The sequence below is a fragment of the Paroedura picta genome, chromosome 6 (assembly GCF_049243985.1).
Source record: "Paroedura picta isolate Pp20150507F chromosome 6, Ppicta_v3.0, whole genome shotgun sequence".
In the NCBI taxonomy this organism is placed as follows: Eukaryota; Metazoa; Chordata; class Lepidosauria; order Squamata; family Gekkonidae; genus Paroedura; species Paroedura picta.
The window spans coordinates 23,457,977-23,478,652 of NC_135374.1; the positions used below are offsets into that span (position 1 = coordinate 23,457,977).

General features: G+C 45.5%; 2 protein-coding genes and 2 non-coding genes across 6 annotated transcripts; all 4 read left to right on the plus strand.

Annotated features, from left to right (window-relative positions):
• Window positions 1-2,573: 2,573 nt before the first annotated feature.
• On the plus strand, window positions 2,574-8,180 carry RPL21 (ribosomal protein L21). 2 transcript variants are annotated; one of them, XM_077341773.1, is made up of 6 exons: window positions 2,574-2,720; window positions 4,584-4,662; window positions 5,211-5,272; window positions 6,671-6,783; window positions 7,147-7,297; window positions 8,054-8,180. In XM_077341773.1, the coding sequence occupies exons 2-6, from the start codon at window positions 4,596-4,598 to the stop codon at window positions 8,141-8,143; spliced, it is 483 nt and encodes a 160-aa protein (XP_077197888.1). In that variant the 5' UTR covers window positions 2,574-2,720; window positions 4,584-4,595; the 3' UTR covers window positions 8,144-8,180. The 2 variants fall into 2 exon arrangements, with proteins under 2 accessions (XP_077197888.1, XP_077197887.1); XM_077341772.1 differs by having other exon boundaries at window positions 2,677-2,777.
• LOC143840861 (small nucleolar RNA SNORD102) lies at window positions 5,691-5,767 on the plus strand. Its single transcript, XR_013232452.1, has one exon. It is a non-coding gene; the product is annotated as a small nucleolar RNA SNORD102 (small nucleolar RNA).
• On the plus strand, window positions 6,848-6,977 carry LOC143840873 (small nucleolar RNA SNORA27). The gene has a single exon (XR_013232463.1). It is a non-coding gene; the product is annotated as a small nucleolar RNA SNORA27 (small nucleolar RNA).
• Window positions 8,181-8,335: 155 nt separating the features above from the next.
• On the plus strand, window positions 8,336-19,977 carry RASL11A (RAS like family 11 member A). Of its 2 annotated transcripts, XM_077341771.1 has the most exons (5): window positions 8,336-9,253; window positions 9,409-9,491; window positions 17,117-17,173; window positions 17,456-17,535; window positions 18,842-19,977. In XM_077341771.1, exons 2-5 carry the CDS (start codon window positions 9,428-9,430, stop codon window positions 19,292-19,294), a joined length of 654 nt encoding a protein of 217 aa, XP_077197886.1. In that variant the 5' UTR covers window positions 8,336-9,253; window positions 9,409-9,427; the 3' UTR covers window positions 19,295-19,977. The 2 variants fall into 2 exon arrangements, with proteins under 2 accessions (XP_077197886.1, XP_077197885.1); XM_077341770.1 differs by lacking the exons at window positions 8,336-9,253; window positions 9,409-9,491 and adding an exon at window positions 15,652-16,684.
• The last annotated feature ends 699 nt before the right edge of the window (window positions 19,978-20,676 follow it).

Genomic DNA, 20,676 nt, shown 5'->3' on the forward strand with positions numbered 1-20,676 from the left:
TTTTAGCAGCAGGTGCATTCAAGAGGCAGCAAATAAAACGCGGTTCTATAGGGGCCCTTGGCCCAGCTGTTGGCCTTCACTGTTCTCCATAAGCAACCACCTTTCCTGTAAGTCATAGCTGTATATTTGTAGATGTGTTTCCTTTAAACTCATTTTGAGAGTCACTTTGAGAACTTTTACAACTGAGAAGTGAGTGATAAGAACTACTTTAATCTTTATTAAGTATATTTAAGATTTTCAGACAGCTGAGACCGGGGCATAGAGGAATTTGCAATATTTTTATACTACCTGATATGATAGAAGGGATAGCTTGGTAATATTTCTTCCTGTTTATGCTGTACCAGATGCACATTGTGAATTAATGTGAGTATATCTTGATTACTCTATGAAAACCTCTCCAACAGCAACATAGGTCTGTAGGTAACATTAATCTATAATCTACAGATTTGAAAACCTGGGTGGTAATTAGAATTGTAATCACATCTAATTTCGATGAAAGGTGCTCAATACAAATGAGTTTTAAAACTGAATCGCGTCTCTTGCTTCAGACAAGAAGCTTCTCATTAATTTCCCCAAATAAATAACTTGTCTGTTGTTTAGTCAGAAAAATCACATTCATTACATATTTCCATACTCCATGTCTGCAAAAAATTGATCAAAGGCAAGGCTGTTAAATTAAATTTTAATAAGTTGATATCCCTCCACAACAGTTTGCATTACTTAAGACAAAGATTTGGGTGAAATAAAAGCTTCAGATGTATACCATAACCATATGGGAACTGCCTTACACTGAATCAGACCAGCTAGCTTCTGTGTAAGAAATTCTTCCTGTTCTCCCATGTACCATTTATCTGAATTGGAAATATAGCTGTATTTGAAGATAGTGCTGCAATGAGTGGGGAAATTGTCCATTTTGACACTTGGGGTGCAATCCTATCTACAGTTTCCAGGTCAGCTTTGTGACATTCATGGTCCGTATGCACTTTTGCCTTCCATCATAGTAATATTACAAATTATTTTTGATATGATTGTAAATACTTCCAACTTTTTTTTCTGTCGTGAGCACAATTTAATAGATTTCCATGGGCCCAAAACATTGAACCGATTGACTTGGGTAGCGATCTGTAGATTTGAGGAGTTTGGGTAGCCTTTCTGAAACATCTTTAATTTTCGCCCCTGGCAAGCAACACACCTCTCGGGTTAGGGGGTCAGGCCCAGCCACATAGCGATCCATTCCTCTTAGCAGGGAGTCTCCAATTACCAGTACTCTCCTTTTTTTTCCCTTCTCAACTCCATTTCCTTCTGTCCCCGTGGCCTCTTCCCTTTGTCTTAGAGTTTGTTTTGGGACCTTTTCCCTTGTTGACCCTTGCACCTCCTCTGCAAGGGCGTTGAGCAGGGGGTTGGACTAGATGGCCTGTATGGCTCCTTCCAACTCTATGATTCTATGACTTCTGGATCAGGTTTAAGGTCTTGATAATTACTTCCAAGGCCAAAGACAATCTGGGCACACTGTACCCGAGGGACTGCCTATGCCTCACAGGGAATATTATGCTCAACTAATTCCAACAGGTTGGTGATCCCAAAGAAGCACATCTGGCCTCAACTAGGGCCAGGGCTTTCTCCATCCTGGTACCCACTTGGTTGAATGAACTCCCCGAGATCAAGGTCCCGCAGGAGCTAGTATAGTTCCGCAGGGCGTGCAAAACAGAACTCTCCCGCCAAGCTTTCGGTTGCGGCCAATGAGCCAATACTATTGACTGGGGCCCCCTGGAACTCTCCCCCACCAGCTACACCACCGGATACTACCAACACAAGGCAACCCCAAATCTGGCCACTTTATCAAATGACAGTTTTGTACCATTATTAACAGTTCATTTACTTACATTTACAAGTTGCAAGTTTTAAACACACAAGTCAATGAGTTTGATCGTTATATACTATACCAAAATTGTGTTGTGACCCGGGAATTTATATTGTAAATGGCCAAGCCGTGAAGGAGGGCAGTACAGCAATATAAAATAAAATAATTGTTTTCTGATGTGGGGAAAAACATTTTCTTTTACCTTAAAAGTTCATTTTAAATAAAGAAATTAAAGCGTTTTTCTGCCTAATGGATACGTCAGCCCTGCACTTACCTCAATAACCAAAGTGGAATTTACTTCTGAATTTAAAACAACACATTCTTCTGTCTAAGCTCCGAGGAACTGCATTGCAATGATACATATCTGCAGATCAGAGATAGAAAAAATATTTTTTTAAAAATCCTAGTCTAGCTAATGACCAACAATCACCAACTTCGCTAGCAAAAGAGAGCCCAGTAAGGTCGCCACTACTCATACAACCCTCAATTCTCAACCACTCGTTGGCGTCACGTGGCCACGCCCCGCCTACGCAACACCCTCCCCATGCGTCTTAGCCTCGCTAGCCTTTAAATCACATGGCCGTTAGAAGGCCTTTGCAAAACCTGTCTACTTGATTGCCTGCTCCAGTGCTTAACGCCACTTCTACATAGAAAGAAGGAGGCAAAAAAAAAAATCGGAGCCAGGTGAGCGGCGCCTTGTCTTCATGGCCACAAACCCTCATCAGCGTTTTCCTTTTTCCTCCTCCCCTCCCCAGTCAGGCGCTCGATAGACAGCATCCACAGCTCAAGCCCACCGGAAGGAAGGAGAGTGCAGGAAGCCCCGCCCTCTTTCTTTTCGGCCTCTGCCGCCATTTTGCAGGTACACTGCCGAGGCCCGCTCTTTTCTGCTCTCTTTCAAGGGCCGCTCAGGGGGCCGGTAAGAGCCGCGGTCGCTCTTGGGTGAGGCGGGGGGAAAGGAAAGCCTCGGGCGGAGTTGAGTGGCGGAGCCCAGGCGGCCCCGGGAGGAATGGGGCGGCCTCGTGAGCGTGGGAGGCGGCAGATGGGGCAGGAGGGATCTTGGGTTGCGTGATCCCGGGGGATGGCGGAGGGGCCCCGGCCCACGTGGTGCAGAATTAGGCTTTCCTCATGGCGGAAGGCGACGCCTGTGTTATATTTGGCATCTCCCCCCCCCCCCAAAAAAAAAGAAGCCATGGGGTTCTTTTTCTGACTTAGCGTCTGCTCATGCAGTTTGCGGACACTTAAGAAGGACGTTTTTCCTGGGCTTGTAAGAAAATAAAAGGTATCGAATGGCTGCAGTAAGGTCCGAAGAAGGAGAAGAGGGCTGCATGTTTCACTGCTCCCCGTGCTGATAACGCTAGGGGGGAAATCACAGAGATGTCCGAAAGCGTCTCCTCTCCTGACAGGGTCTCTCTGGAAAAATAAAAAGCATCCCTCCCCGTCATGGTGTTGCATTGGAAATGGAGTTTTTCTCTCCATAAGTGCTCCCTTAGTCATTGTGATCTTGGTATTTTATGACGCTTTTTTTAAAAGTCTGCATTGCCAAAAAATATATTACAAAGTATCAATTTATTTTGTGTATTTTTCTTATTTATGGTTGTGTCCTTTCAATTGCTTATTCATGTAATTTGCTTTGGAGTCTAGGTGGAAAGACTGAGACAAAGGCTTTTAAAATTAATAAGGCAAAGTACAGTGCAGGCTTTACTGCTGGAAATGTGCAGAATGTCTAAAACTGGACTTGGAGTGTATTGGTTCCATTGAATGTAAGGTCTCCAAAATTAAAACGCTTTTGAGTTTTAATAATTTAAAAAAGCCAGCCATGTCATAGACCTGTGGTCAGTCTTTCAGGCGTAAGAAGATTCTGATTTATAAAAGCTTCTGCCATAGTAAGTGTGATATTTATAAAATGCAATCTTGATTGTATTTGGTTGTAGATAACTAGTATGGCCCAGAATGTTATCCATGTTGATTTTATGCAACCAAAAACAATCAAGATTAGTCTTTACAAATATCACAATGTGTTTGTGGCAAAGATTCTTAGAAGCAGAGTAATAAAATTCCTCTTATTTTTGCAGGTTGTCTTTACAGCTTTGTATTATATCAGTTGTTTGTTTTGAAGCTTGGTATCAAACAACTTAAACTGATCTTTAGAAATCTGACAATTGGGCTCAGTTGTCAACAGCTGTCCTTCCAAATTGGACATGGTAAAAGATGCATGAAGACAGCAGACAGTGCAGTTACCACACTTAAAATGCAAAGTGCTATAGACTGTTCTGTTATTTGACTTTATAGTTAGTCCTAGGGACAGAAACACTTGGTTTAGGGTCGTTTTATTAATGTTTGGGTGGTACCATAATCATGTGGTACCAGTGCTGCAGGATGGCTTTGTATAACATATTTTAGGGGAAAAGGTTTGTGCCCTTTAAGAGAAACAAAATTTTATTCAAACTGTACATTTTTGTGTGCAGGCACATTTCGTCAAATACAATGAAAAGGGAGTTGCCATTCCCTACTTATAGGTAAAGTGTGAGCAGTAAATTAAGATACAGCATAATTTAGCGCAAAGTGTGTCCTAATTTCTTTGGAGAAAACTAGTGTTCTGTGTCTCAAATTCACTAAGGCTTGAGGTTTCAGTAAGTTCTATCTGTAGATACCTCAGAGACAATATTGCGGTGAAGCATGTAGATGTTTTATTTATGCCGTTGTTTGCTCTTTTCTCTCACAGTAATCAGGCAAGATGACCAATACAAAGGGGAAGAGGAGAGGGACTCGTTACATGTTCTCGAGACCCTTCCGCAAACATGGTAAGTGCTATCACGGGAAGCAGTGTAATTGCCAGGGCTGTGAGTGGGTTGCTTGTTCCAGCTGTCTTAGAAATAGCCTTTGCTGATCGGAGAACCAACTTGAGCAATTTGGACTGACCTTCAAGGGGAAGATTTAGTCACTGACCCCATCAATTGAGTTTGTGCAGCCTTGTTAGATTTACTAAAAAGTGTAAAGTTCTTGAAATAATATCCAGCTCTTTTCTGCTAGGGCTGCTATCAGCAGGGTGAGAATTTGGGGGAAAGAGGATGCTTTTAATATAGGGGAATATAAGTAAATAGCTTGAGCTTCCACAGAATTGAAAGCAGAGATACTAACCATATTATTCTTTACTTGCTAGTTTATTTAATTAAAAAACTAGCAAGCAAATAATAATTTGTCATGATTTCTGCCAAACCTAATGACTCTAGGTGGTTTACAGAAGCCTAATCCTGATTGCAGGCCTTGGGTGATTCCATAACTGTTATAACTGGGCTTGTTTGTATACAGATATATAGTAAAAAATGACATATTCTTGTGTTTTTATTAGGCGTCGTCCCTCTTGCCACCTACATGCGCATTTACAAGAAGGGTGATATTGTGGACATCAAGGTACTTTTAAATAATACTTTACTATCAAAGTTGTTGTGTTCTTTTTAAATAAAAAGTACCACAATAGAAGAACAATTAACTGTTTTCTAGGCTGCGTGAGAGTATCAAATACTAGATTTTGCATCACGTTTTGCTTACTTCTCTGACTACTGCTGCAAGTATGCAAAGGAACACCAATGCAGTTTGGTCTTTTTCAGTGAATCTGAGCAGAAGAACTGTTAATTCCTCACTTGGCACTTAATATGGGATTGGTTCCTGAAAAATGTTCCAGTGACACTGCTCTAGTATTTCTTACAGAAAAACTTGTTAAAGGTAGCCATCTTCGGTGTGCTGCAAGAGTACTGATACGAAACTTCGTATTACTGTTCAATTTCACAACCTATTGGAGCATTGCCTTGCTACACCTCTGACTCTCTGGGGCTTGATGATGACTGTCTCCTATGATTGCTTTTCTAATAGCAAAGTGAGCAAATCATTTCACCGGCACTGAAAGCAGATCAGAGTTGTCAGAGTTGTCATAGCGCTGCCCTGTGCATTTAATTTAAAGATAAAGGAACAGCTGCTTTGGTACATTGTTAGTGTGTTTTAACAGATCCAAGTGGCAATCTGGAGTTGATCGCTTATGATTCGACACCTTGCAAAACAAATGACAAACAACTAAAACAGCTATTTCTTGGCCAGTTTTTTTCTTCTGAAGCAGGGAATAGGGCAGCCCATAAAACGGTTAAGATCAAATAAGAATCCATGTCTTCTGTGAATTAGACAGGCCCTTGTGCATGCATTTGTCATATTAGCTTATGCTATTATGCTGCCCTCTGCCTGGTTGCTTGACTCTCTCCACTTCACTACATGTAACTAGAAACCTTAATCTTCCATTTGCTTACCTCTTCACTTCAAAGATTCCTCTTTTAGGGGGTAGCTGAAAAACATAAAATCTTCTGAACTGGAGGGAAAAATCAGAAGTCTGCTGAATAAATGAGTAAATGTAAAGAGAACTGTGGCCCTCTGATTTTTTTTGCAGTTATGTAACATTCCACTCAAAGATTCAAGTCTGTACCTCTGGTGTCCCTATGTATCTTTAGGAAAAGTGTTTTTGAAAACATTAGGACATTACACAAGGAGGGTCAATCTCAAGTTTTTGTAATTGGCATAATAAAATAAAGGAAAGGTTGCTCCTATGGAATTCTGGAAATATTTTGCCACAGTCTGATAATTGGTGGTCCGTTTGACAATGTATATTCAGCAGTTGATCAGCTGTCTGGTGTGCTAACACCAGTGGTGTCAGTGATTGATGCTGCAAGTGCTTTTTCTTTGGCTTTGCTACAATATTCAGCCTTGGATATATTGATTTGGTGTTCTTAAACTGTAGGATGATGTGCATTTTAATTTTATTAACAGGGCATGGGTACAGTTCAGAAAGGCATGCCTCACAAATGTTACCATGGCAAAACAGGAAGGGTATACAACATTACCCAGCATGCTGTTGGCATTATCGTGAACAAGAAGGTTAAGTAAGTATGTTTTACTGGTTGTCTCCTAAATTGGTCATTGGCTATATTATACCAAAGGGTTTCTATCTCCCCCTTCACTTTGCCACTGAGACCTTTCTTGTCTCCGTTGGCCATTCAAGTGGGGTAGAGAATATCCTTTTAAAACCCAACCAGATTATACTTAATTGGCTTGGATCCTGTCAGAGGAAACAGAATTTGAAAAGTTCAGCTGAACTTGAATGCTTCTATGTTGCTGTATTAGTCCAGTGAAGAAAGCTTGCTTGTGCTGTCTGTGCTCGAGCACTGTGAGATCAATCACTGTCTGCCAGTTTAGCTGCCATTTTCAATACGTGATAAACACTGTTAGCATCTTCCATATTTTAGGGGCAAGATCCTTGCCAAGAGAATCAATGTTCGTATTGAGCATATTAAGCATTCTAAGAGCCGAGACAGCTTCTTGCAGCGTGTGAAGGAAAATGAAAGAAAGAAAAAGGAAGCAAAGGAAAAAGGCACTTGGTTTGAATTGAAACGCCAGGTAATATATCACTTGCACTAATAGGTGTTCGCATAATGCACACCTCATTTAACAAGCCACTGTTTGGCACTAAACCAACTTGAAGGTTGTTAAAAGAAAGGAATAGCATAAGGGGGTTGAATGTTTGTGGGGCTGCACTAAAACAGGAGGGAGAATGAGTGTTTACAGGGAAGCAGGGGTTTGGATTTGATTTGTGCCAGTCACTTTCCGGGGAAATGACATAAATAATCATAAGCATGGCTGGAGACATTGTGCCCGTGTATTATGTTGTCGGTCCATTTTTAGTTCCTTCAGATGTCTTGTTTATGTACATTGAGGAGAAATAAAACTTGCTGTCCTCACATAATTAAAACAAAAATAACTGCAGGACTGTTACTCTCAAATTGTAGAGCAGTGAAACCCAGCATCAAAATGCTTATTTTTGTTAAAGACAAACCTCACCAAATTCATGGAACCATTCAGCCCCCCCAAACCACTAGCAGTCAGTAGGTAAATGCAATATCTCATAGCTACATTCCATACACTCCTAGGAGGAATCCACTATCTGGAGGGAACAACCATATTTTTAAAGTATCTAGTGTTGAAATTTGGGATCTTCACAGCAAAAATAACTTTGGGGGAAGGCAAAGTATATGCGACAAATACTTACTGTACAGAAGTAACCATATCAAACTCTTGGATTTCTCATCTGCAATGGAAATTGTTCTTAGTTACGTTTTTAATAAACATTTTCTCTCTTATTTCCTTTACTTACAGCCTGCTCCTCCAAGAGAAGCACACTTTGTGAGAACCAATGGCAAAGAGCCAGAACTGCTGGAACCAATTCCATATGAGTTTATGGCATAATGTATATTTACTAAATAAAATCTTTTAGAGAACTGAAGTATGTGTTAGCATTCATGTTTCTAAACATTTTGTGCCAGTGTGCTTAAGTGAGTGCCGAGTGTAGCAGACATAGTAATTCCATTGGTTGTGAAGTCCAAGCCCTGTCAATTAGTGCTTCAGACAGGGGTATAATGTAATGAAGGATATTTGTTTTTTCTTTCTTGGACAGCCTTCTGAAGTACTTTGATCATGTTATATGTGCAGAGTGCCATTCATGAGCCTCTCCCTAGCTCAAGACCTTGGGAATGGTGGGCGGAGGCTGCACTCGGAAGGGGGAAATAGCAGAAATCAGCCTTCCTACCTTAGCAGAAGTGACTACATTGTGTGATCGGAGGTGATTCCAGCCCCATATTTTTCAAGTTTAAGGGTAACTACTGATAGGAGTACTTTTTTAAAAAGGAGGTTGGCTGACTTGTAAAGAATAAAAAGTTTAAACACATACACATCAGTAGAGATCCAACCAGATACAGGCTTGAACCTTGATTTAAAAATACCAATTCCTAGAAGGATTTCTCAGCACAGCATGGCCTTCTCATGCCACCCCCACCCCCCATTACAGTTCAGTTGCCTCCAAATGCTTCCCTGGGGGACAGAGCCCCCAGGAATAGCATGAAAGGGAAGAATTAGTGAAAATTTCCTCTAATCATGGCAGATAATTTTGGCTCCTGCCAATTCTGTATTTCATGACATTGGCACAGTTGTGTTAGCCATGATTCAGTTCTTGCCATGCCTTACCTCAGCCTGAGCATGTTTGACTGTAGGTTCTTAGAGAATAAGTTACACAAAATAATTTGTGCTGGCAAGTCACACTCTGCAGAGAAGGAAAAAGTCCGGCATGGGAAAACCCTTGCCAACCTATCCTGCAGGATATAATTCTGCATGCTGCTCCAGGGCTAATGCTCATTTGCTTTCAGGTGGGGAGCCATGTTGGCCTGAAGCAACAGGACAAAGTTGTCCACAAAAGGCTGTACCTAGAATTAAACTTCATTGGTCCTCAAGTGCCACTGGACTCAAGGTTCCCTTTTTTGCTTAGCAAATATATATGCTGCCTACCCAGAGACCTGCCTCAAGGTAATAATGGCATTTGACTAGCTTCTTCATTAAAGCTTCCCAATCTCAATAGAACTCAAGCTAAGCAGGATCTGCCTGGTTAATACTTGGACAGGAAAGCACCAAGGAAGGCAGACATAGGTGCTGATATTGATCTCTTGCTCTTACCCTACAAGGTAACTAAGCTGTGACTTGATGGCACATTCCACCACCAGGAGGAAAAACAAGCTTCAGACTAGGAAACGTTCCTTGCTCCAAGGTTGGTAATGAAGTTGCTAGCATCTCCAGACAGTTAGGCTTATGGTGGGGGGTGGGCAGGATTCTATTACTCTTGTGTAGAGATTGTGGTCATACTTAGAGTTGACAAATGATGAGCTGTCACTGTGTTTGCCTTCCATACATGATGCAGATAGGAAGGTGAGCCTGGGTTTATGGTACGTTCAGCAAGTGGAGGCCCTAGAGCTGAAGACAGCTCCCTGTGGAAGAAGCCTTGTTAGCAGACCAGGGTGTAAACTGCACGGAGCTTTTATTCCAACCCCAGATCGATTCAGTCCCTGCCCTCTACACAGAATGCGATTTCTGTTTGGATTTTGGGCCATTTTAATTTTCCTTCTGCAGCAAGAAAGATTGATCCGGAGTGACCCTACCTTTATTGTGCGATATCTCAGACTACTTTTAATCCTCAATATCCGGATTGGGAAAGAAAGCTCCGTGGTAGAGAACCTCTGATAGGCTACACCTGGTCATGTGACACGCTTGCCTTAAAGGAGAAGCCCCTAATTTCTCTCAACTTCTGTTGGTCCTGGATTTTTTCTCCCTTCTCTGCCTTTTTCAATCCTCTCCCCCACCCCCTCAAAGAAATGAAAGAGGCTCCCTGCTTGGCTCCTCTTCCCCCCCCCTTTCTTCAAGAAAAGAAAGAAAGAGGCTTGGCTCCCCCCCCCCCTTCTGAACTACCCTAACCACGTGCAGAAGACTTTCCTGTTTCAATGGGGAGGGGGGGGAGAGAGGAAGACCCGAGTTCAAAGCGATCTGAATTCAACAGGATTGACAATGGAATAAAGAAAGTAAGTGCAGACTCTGCCCAGGTTGGGAAATGCAGGAGTGTTCCTTGCCTCAAAATGGTCCTCTGTTAAAATTAGATGCTGAATAGGGTGCTTACCTGTATACAAAAATCACAAAATCCTAGAGCAGGACAATAACTAGTGCGCCCTTGCTCCATGTAGGAAACCCAAACCTAGAGCCTCCCACCAGAGATGCTCTCTTCAAAGGCTTTTAGTGAATGAAGAGCCTGCCTTGGGCTTCATAGTCAAAGTGCTCTTCATCTTTGCTTCTAAATGGGCAAGCTGCAGTCTACTCTCCTTGGTCCACAATTTCCTGTCCCTAATTGGACAGTCATAAAGCCCCTTTTCTCTGTAATGCTGGCACTGCAGCTCGGCCAACTAGGAGTTAGTGGGATTTAAAATCATTTTGAGTAAAAAACCTTGGAAGAAACCTTCAAATGGCTGCTTAATGTGTCAAGGATTGGTTCAGAAATTATCTGTGCCTCTGAGACCCATGCACTGAAATGAGCCCTGGAGCCAGAGATCCTGATTGGGGGGTGGGAATGTGTGTCAGTGGCTTGGCTGTTGCATTATTAATTTGTATTCTGGAGAGATGTGAATTATTTATGCACCGGCTTTGTGCTGCCTCCACATTGATTTGTAGGGTTTCCCATGTGGGGGGTAGCTAGTTCATGTCGGGAATTCAGCAGGTGCAAATTTCCTTCAAATAAGAAACGTGTTCAGACAAGCTAATGCCATGTCCTCTAAAGGCATGTTTGGTGTTTAAGACACAGCCATATGTGGTTAAATAAATGTGTATTCGTATGGGCCCTATTGAATGATATCTTTGGAGTTTTCATTGTTGTTACTTGTGAAGTCGTGTCCGACCCATCGTGACCCCATGGACAATGATCCTCCAGGCCTTCCTGTCCTCTACCATTCCCTGGAGTCCATTTAAGTTTGCACCGACTGCTTCAGTGACTCCATCCAGCCACTTCATTCTCTGTCGTTCCCTTCTTTTGCCCTCAATCGCTCCCAGCATTATGGAGTTTTTATAAGAGGCCTTAATTGTATAATGGAGAAGATTGACAAGGGGAGGGCACATATTTAGGGGTAAAACATGAAAGGGGGAGTCCCAGTGGAAAAAGTGAGGAGACCTTATGAAGTTGTCTTACATGGTCAGGCCGGCTACCATGATGAGTGTTCTCTGCTTGACTGACAGTGGCTCTTGGGTGAAAGTCTCTTAATCTGGGCCTGTCTCCTGATATCCTCCTCAAATCTGAGGCCCTGAGCATATAAAATGTCTCTGTGTCAATGACCAATGGGTCTTTCTGTTACCCTGGTGATGGCCAACGTGGCCAACGCCTGACAATGGATTTCTTGGTAACCATTTGTTTCCTGTGCAAACATAGATTCCCCAAAACAAAAAGCCAATTTTGACCTTTTCTGCACCTCACTGGACTTTTTCTGCACCTCAGTGGAACAGGAGGTATTTCAGAATAACCCAGGAGGTAACACTTTGGGGTCTATGAAAACAGCCATTCAAAACAAGCTGCCCCATAGTGAGAAGATGCTTGGCTTCTAGTTTGGTGGAGCCAGTTTGGTGTAGTGGTTAGGAGTGCGGGCTTCTAATCTGGCATGCCGGGTTCGATTCTGCGCTCCTCCACATGCGGCCAGCTGGGTGACCTTGGGCTCCCCATGGCACTGATAAAGCTGTTCTGACCGAGCAGTGATATCAGGGCTCTCTCAGCCTCACCCACCCCACAGGGTGTCTGTTGTGGGGAGAGGGATGGGAAGGCAACTGTAAGCCGCTTTGAGCCTCCTTCAGGTAGGGAAAAGCGGCATATAAGAACCAACTCTTCTTCTAGCCTTGAAACAATTTGTGACTGACCCCCATGTGACTGACCACCGTTTTGTGGTGGGGATCTGCTTTTTTCTCTGAGTTCCACAGGCTTAACTTCTGCACTATACTCATGAGGAATAAAAGGTCTTTGCACCAAGTTGGAACAATCAAATTTCTACATGATTAGTTCTTCTGTTTCAGTGAAGCAAGGTTCAGGGGATAACAGAAATAGGTAATATACCGTATTTGTCGGCGTACAAGGCGACTGGGCGTATAAGACGACCCCCCAACATTTCAACTCAAAATATTGAGCCCAGTGGGGGGGGGAGCCGCTCGCCGCCTGCCGCCGCCCGCCGCCGCTCGCCGCTCGCCGCCCGCCGCCCGCGGCGCTGCTCACCCAGTGGGGGGGAGCCGCTCGCTGCCGCTCGCCGCTCCCCGCCACCCGCCGCCGCTCGCCGCTCCCCGCCCGCCGGCGCAGCTCACCCAGTGGGGGGGAGCCGCTCGCCGCCGCTCGCCGCTCCCCGCCACCCGCCGCCGCTCGCCGCTCCGCGCCCGCCGGCGCAGCTCACCCAGTGGGGGGGAGCCGCTCGCCGCCTCCCACCGCCGCTCGCCGCCGCTTGCTGCTCGCCAGAAGAGCACCCGGCGTATAAGACGGCCCCCCCACTTGGAGGCATGTTTTTCAGAGGAAAAAAGCCGTCTTATACGCCGGCAAATACGGTAATTACTGCAGTTACAATTACAAAAGGAAACTGTTTTGATCCAACTCATCCAGCATAGTTTTTGGAACAAGGGAGATCTCTCATGCATCAGTTCCAGAACTGAAATTGTTGCTATGGAAAGGGTGGGCTTCATTTGGCCAAGCAATTAAAGCCCAACGTGTTCACCATCTGCTACTTGTTGAACCTTTTCAGACATCAACCAACCATCCTACTTTCAGAATACTGCTTGGGCGTAGTGGTTAAGAGTGGCGGCTTCTATTCTGGTGAGCCAGGTTTGATTCCCCACTCTTGCACGTGCAGCCAGCTGGGTGACCTTGGGTAGTACTGTTCTCACAGAGCAGTAATATCAGGGCTCTCTCAGCCCCACCTACTTCACAGGGAGATGAAGGTAACTGTAAGCCGCTTTTAGACCCTTTCGGGTAGTGAAAAGTGGGATATAAAAGCCAACCCTCCTTTTTCTTGTCTGATCAGCAAAATTTATTCTGAAGCACTGCAACATGTCCGCATTAGTCCTACAAGCAACTGTATACCCAAACTCTTACCATGTGATGTTACTCATAAGAGAAATTTGCAGGAGGACACATGTGATGTACATTAGGGTCAGGAGGGATGCTGTCAAGATAGGTTTTACTTGAAAGCTAACCAACAAAGCAAGGATTCCATCCTTTTTGTGCCATTTCCGTTTATAGCCTTGATTTGAAGGCACCTTCATTTCTGGTTGATCTCCTTTTGTTTCCACATTGTCATCCCGTCATGCATTTCCATTTCTGAATCTTCTGATTTCCTTCCCTTCTTTGCTATGACTTCTTTCGTACGTGCGCTGTCCCACACCACCCCCCTTACATTATTTCTGAGAACAAGTCCCTGTTTTCTTCATAGCTGGCTAATTTTAGCCCGTTCAAAACAACCAGGGAAGATGCAATAGCTGTTTACCCTGTGTGATGGGCGTATTCAAAACGCAATATAAATGTGTATCTTTTTTATGCTTTAAGGATGAGAGCTGGAATGTACTTGTTAGAGTTAGATGGAGCAATTATTTTTTGCTGATACCATGCCGTTCACTTCTAATCTCTTCAATACTAAAAATGTAGGCAAGCAGAAGTAGTTTCCTTTCTCAGTGATTTTTTTTTTTATTTCAAAGCTAAACGCTGCTAAATTGAAGAGGAAAGAAGTAACAGGATTGGAAAAGCATTTTGTGGGAAACTAAATGCAAGCTGTAGTTACGTGGTCAGCCGGCTTATGAGCATTAGGTTTCAACAATGTGACCTGTGCATTGTCCTACAGAAACATCATGTGAATATGTTTGGATCTGGTCAGGGTGGAACTCAGATCCCAAGCAGGAATACAAAAAACCCCTCAAGTTTATAAGGGAGTTAACCCCTGCAGATTCAGGAACAAATCCTTTCAGACAAGTCACAGGAATCTCGACCAGGTGCCATTTATTTTCTACCCAAATTACATAAACCTGAGCCTCTATTTGCATTTCAAGTGGTGCAGCCTAGATTCATGTTTACTACCTCCACTAAGAACAAGGCTTTGAGACTCAAGCGTGTCAATTTTAGATTTGGTGCTGCATGAACCTACCTGGAAGAAACTGAATTCCCATGCACCTTCTCTGTCTCACTCCTTTGGTACACTTTTCAGAGGGTGGCCATCTTGATCTGCATAAAACAGCTAGATTTGAGTCTAAGTAGCAGCTTAGAGAATAACAAGATTTGGGGGGACAGGCTTCTGAGAATCATTGCTTCCTTCAGATACCTTTGTCTGAGAAGCTCGTATCCTGAAAATCTTGTCGGCCTGCCGGATTCAAATCTAGTGATTCTTTTGGTGCACTGAACTAATTAGCTCCCTGCTTATTGCCAGCATATCAGAAGCTGCTTTCCCATCCAAACTGGACAACTAGAGATTGGGCTGGTCCCACAAACCAGAATCATAGCCTTGGTTTGTCAGGGCAAAACAATCTCCAGTTTGCCACTTTGAATGCAGTTGGAAATTGCTGATTTGCCAGGCCTTAGGAAGTTGGTTTGGAGACTGCAGAGGGACGAAGAAGAGGAAAGAGGCACCCAAGTCCCAGGTTCCTCCTCTGCTTGTTCTTGAAGGGCTGATGCATCTGAGCACTGACAGCAGGTTATTTGATACAAAGGTGTGTATGTGAGTGTGGAGAAAAGGGTAACTGTTTTCAGATATTTAGAAATGGCTGTAAACATGCCACAGATTTGTTGCTTTCGAAGATCATTTCCTTGCAACATTTACATTGGAACTGAATTCAGTGCCTGCTAATATGCCTTCAGGGTACCTCTTGGAACTCAAATACATTTTGTGATGCTCTGGCTCCACATAAGATGAATCCCATCCATCTAACGGATGTGTTTCCTTCATGTTTCAGTGAAACAGCTCTGATACTTTTTTCTCCAGAGGACTAGGACCGGAATTCATTACTCTGTTAGTATTTATTATTTTTGTGAGTACTGGAGAGAAAATAATGACCTACGATAGCTTCCAAAAGAGTTTATTAATAAAAACAAAGAACAGTATTGGATGTATTTTTTTTTTGTGTGTCTAGTTCTGCTTCTACAGTAGGAAAAGCTATTGGAAGGACTTTAAAATAAATAAATATTGACTCTCGTATCTCGCCACTTCTGGTAGCTCATGGCGGGTAACATCATGAATTAAAACAGCTAGTCAAACTGTGGCTCTCCAGATGTCCATGGACTACAATTCCCATGAGCCCCATGCCAGCGAATGCTGGCAGGGGGTCATGGGAATTGTAGTCCATGGACGTCTGGAGGGCCGCAGTTTGACTACCCCTGGATTATGATGTCACAAAGTGCCATTGACTTAGGGCAACCCAAGGCAAGGGACGCTCAAGATGCTTTGCCACAGCTTCCCTCTACATCGCGACTCTGGACTTCCTTGGTGGTCTCTCATCCATGTACTAACCAAAGCCCACCTCCTTAGCTTCTGAGACACCAGGAGATCCTCAGACTGCCTTGGACCATCCAGGTCAGCACATACCATACACGGGTGGCGGCTTTCCCGCTTTTTCTACCTTTGTGTACCTACTGTCACTGGAAGCAGACCAAAAACCCGTCCCTGCACACGGATGCGCTGCGCGGTGTCCTACTCAGCCTATAATTGCCCCTCTCCCTCCCGCCCCCGAGATGCAACGGGGCCAGGGGCCAGATCCAGGGAACCCCCCCCCCCACCTCTCCAGATGCCGAGCGCGCGGCGCCTGCGCTTGGTGAGCAATTCATGGGGGCTCTTCCAGCCCCCTGCAGAGGAACCCTGGAGAGCGACGGAAGCGCCGCCGCGGAGGCTCCTTTGCAGCGGGAGCTCCTGCTCCGCACCGTCTCCCTCGTCCCCGGAAGCCAGCAAGCTCCAGCCGCTGGAAAAGGCAGCCGATCCCAGCCGCTCGGCCTCGCCATGCCTCTGAAGCCGCCGCTCCGCCGCGCCCCCTCCTGGCCCCGGCCGGGCGGCTCCCATTGTCTGGCCCGGGGGGGGGGAGCTCCGCCTTGCTTGCGCACGCCCGGCCACACACACACAGACACGCACGCACACCGCCGCTTGGTTGAGCCCGGCCAAAGATGGGCGGGGGCGGGGCTCCGGAAGCCTTTAAGAGCCCCGCGCGCCCCCACGGCGCCCAAACTGAGGCAGCGGCGGCGCCGGGTGGCTGGGCTGCTCCTGCTGCTGGTGCGTGCCCTGCCTGCCTGCCTTTCGGGCGCCGTTCCCATGCGGCCGGCGACCATGTCCAACCACTGCCTCCTCGCCCCGATCCAGGAGTGCCCCGCGCATTACTTCGTCAAGGACGTCAAGCTGGCCGTGCTGGGCACAGGGAGCGTGGGCAAGAGCGGTGAGCGCAGCAGGAGGAAGGGATGCGAGCAGCAAGGGGGCGGCCGGGGAGGGTGCCGGGGGAGGAAGCCGGTTGCAGGTTGCAGGTCCGTCGTTTCCCGAGGAGTAAAAGGGGTGGGGGTGGAAATCAGTGGAAAGGCTTGATTGGAAAGGAGGGGGCGCTTGCTCATTCAAAGCGGCTGGGAGCCTGTTCAGGGAGCAGTTTAAATGCCCGTCGGAGGGAAATTCCTCTGCTGGCTCAGGAGCCTGTTAGACACGCTCAGCGCTTTTCCTCTCCTACCTCTGTGTTGCTGCCTCCCTCTGAGCGAGGGGCCTGCCTGAGCATCGCTGCCCTCCTTAAGCTGTGTGGCTGTGCCTTCCCTTAAGTAGGCATCTGGGGGGAGAAATCCTGAGTGCCTTGTTGGTAACGCCCCAACTTCTTCCTTTTCCCCAGCTATGATTGTCCGCTACCTGACTAGGAGGTTTATCGGCGACTATGAACCCAACACAGGTGAGTTTGCTTTTGACAGGTCTCTCTGGGGATTCTGGGCACATGGATCTGTGCATGGGGGCTTCCCCAGCAGAGAGCATCTGTTCTGGCTGGGATAGGAAAAACTGAGCCCAGGCGGTCTATGGGATGGGCAACATCCCCTAAGCCTCATTCTGCCTTCCTCTTTGCATGTCCCCCAATGAGGGAGCGGAAAGAAAAACAGGACTTGGTTGAATCCTATCTATGTAGGTGCTGTGAAGCGAAAAGGCAAGTGTTTTAAAACTGCCACCCTTATTTCTCTAGGGAATCTGTATTCCAGACTTGTTCACGTGGAAGATGACCAAATTTTCTTGCAAATTCAAGACACCCCAGGATCCATTGAGGTAAATAATGAATCTGAATACAGCAGACTTTGGGGGTTGCTGGGCTGGAATTATTAATTCAAGGGCTATTGGTGGAAAACGTCTATTGACTGGAATGAGCTTTGAATCAAGCTTTCACTGCATGTTTGTTGACATGACTTTGTTCATTGCTTTGTTGACCAAGGGAATGTTGATCATTCAGGGCTGGAGGGAACAAGTAGAATAAAAATCAGTACATAGGATAAGATACAAATTGAGATTTTGCTGCAGGCTGATCCCATATTTGTTTTCTTGCAAATAAGTCCTGTAGCTTTAACAGAATGAAATCCTAGGATCCATCCCATGGGGGGTTAGAACAAGCTCCACTGTGATGGACAGTAGCTTTGGTCTCCTTCAAGCCACTTGAAATGTGTTGTGATCTAATATTCGGACTTGGTAATTTTGTTTCAGAAATCAAAAATATTATCTCTGGCATTTTTTAGAACTAGAGACTAGATGCATTTCGTGCATGCCAAATGTGTATTTTGGAGACACACCTTAGCAGCCTAGATTCATGCTGTAATTTTCAGACTACCCATTCTCTTTGCAAGCCATGAAAGCTGTCACGTGGCTCTTCAAAACAGTGAAAGACCACATGGTGTTGTCCGGTGTAGTCTGGTTCCATTGGCTGTTTCTCAGCGTTTCAGTTGGCCGCTGGCAGGAGCCCTCAAGCTACATCTGCTGTACAATTAAGAGCCCACTAGTCTTTTGAGAGAGCCTCTTGTGGCGCAGAGTGGTAAGGCGGCAGACATGCAGTCTGAAAGCTGTGCCCATGAGGCTGGGAGTTCAATCCCAGCAGCCGGCTCAAGGTTGACTCAGCCTTCCATCCTTCTGAGGTCGGTAAAATGAGTACCCAGCTTTCTGGGGGGTAAACAGTAATGACTGGGGAAGGCACTGGCAAACCAGCCCGTATTGAGTCTGCCATGAAAACGCTAAAGGGCGTCACCCCAAGGGTCAGACAGGACCTGGTGCTTGCACAGGGGATACCTTTACCTTTAGTCTTTTGAGGCAGGTGAACATTAGCCGCAGCTGTATACAGAGCACGATCTAGCTAGCAAAGTACTTTATGCTCTGAGTAACAGTCGATCTCCAGGGTCTTGGGCAGAGAAAGCTATTTTCCAACACTTAGTATCCATGATCATTTCAGCCAGAGATCCCAGAGATTAATCCCAGGACTTCTTTTTGCATGCCCACCGCCTCTTGTTTTGATGGCCGTTCATACCATTTGCTGTTGAAAGAGTTTCTTGTGTATATTTCACACGTGTGTTCTCTTGTGATCTCTCTTCAGCTTCAAGAAGACATCCCACAGATGCTGGATTCCCTTTCAAGGTGCCTAAAGTGGGCGGATGGTTTTCTCTTGGTGTACTCCGTCACAGACTACCATAGCTATGAGTCTATCCGTCCCCTCTATCAGCAGATTCGGAAGAGCCGTCCAGACTCTAAAACCCCTGTCCTTATAGTGGGCAACAAAGGGGACTTGACCCATGCCAGACAGGTAGCAGCAAAGGACGGCCTGCAGCTGGCCAATGAACTGGGCAGTGTATTTCTTGAAATCTCCACTAGTGATAATTCCCAAGGGGTGTGCGATGCGTTCCAGTATCTCTGCAAAGAAGTTAGTAAATTGCACAGCTGCAGCAACGGGGAGAAAAGGAGATCGTCCATCATTCCACGGCCCAAATCTCCCAACATGCAAGACCTCAAGAGACGTTTCAGGCAGGCCTTATCTTACAAGGTCAAGTGAACAATTGCCTCCCGTCCTACAGACTGTTTTATAAATGACACATTTATAAGAAGATTTTTATTTTTTTACGGATGGATGCTGTTGATGTGTGCATTTGGGGAAAAAATATGCAGTTTGCTTGTGCTCAATTTTGGTATCAAACTTTAAAGATCGGATTAGGGCAGAGTTGCAGCTCTGGGGCGTGCTGATAGATTGAGGATGATTGAATGCACTTTCACACTTGCGGAGCAATGCACTTTCCATCCCCTTTGGGTGCACTTTTATTATGCGAAATGGCAAGAGCCACTTGCAAATGATCACTAAAGTGCATCAGTCAGGCAGGGTATGTGCAAGTGCTAGTTGAGAGGCTTGTGTGCAACAATCACTTTCTGCTTAATTAACTTAGAAGCATTTGGCCTTCAACTGGGACAAACATCAATAATACTGCTGTGTCATGCAATTCAGAGCTTTAGTTTGCTGGGAGAGGTCTGCCCTCCTCCCTTAATGTGCCTTGGGCTCTGGTTCAAAACACATCTAAAGTCTCTCTGATTTTTGATAGCACTTTCTTCAAAAGACTGCCAATTCCCTCCTGTATATGGGCAAGGGAGCAGCGTTACAAGAATTGACCACTGTTGTAAAACGCTGTGAGTGACAATGATCTTTCTATAATTGCAGAACGTTATTAAAGACAGAGTCATAAAACAGTTGAGTCATTTTTTTTCCCCTTTAAAAATAAACTTCCTAGAAACTTGAGTCATCTCAGCACATCAAATAAGGCCCGGATCAAGACCGGGATCCACAGAGTAATCCCAATAGTTCCATCATTCTAAGAGGCCTTTGGGTTGGTGTTTTGTGAATGTGGCAAATGGCTTTTGAAGCAGAGGGAACTTGCAGCAGCACATTGCAATTTTAGTGGTGTAGCCCAGCAGACCCTAACCCCTGATCCGTGGATCAGTCAGTATCTGGCTGCGACTCCTCCTCGTCCTCCTCCCCGGCTGCTGCCTTGGGGCCTACTCTGCCACCAGCTGATCTTTGGTGCTCTCTGGTGGCCGCCATGGCTGGGGCTTCCCCTTGGTGTAACACTGTGCAGATGCTACTGGCAGCGCCCCCAGTGGACGGCTGGAAGTCAGGGGCGGCAGTGGGAAAACAAGTGGAGCAGGGGATCATGCGGCGGCAGCGATGTCCCTCGGCAAAAGAGTACCCCCCCCAGGCCTCAGTAAAATTGTCAAGCGTTGACCGGTCCCCGGTGATAAACAGGTTGGGGACCACTGGTGTAGCCTATCCAACAATCCTACCAGACATTCCTCAGCCTGTATGGACAACAGATTTTCAGCTTGGGTAGGAATCCTTTGCGTACTTACTCTCAAGCAACTCATGAGGCTGACTTCCAAATAAACAACGAG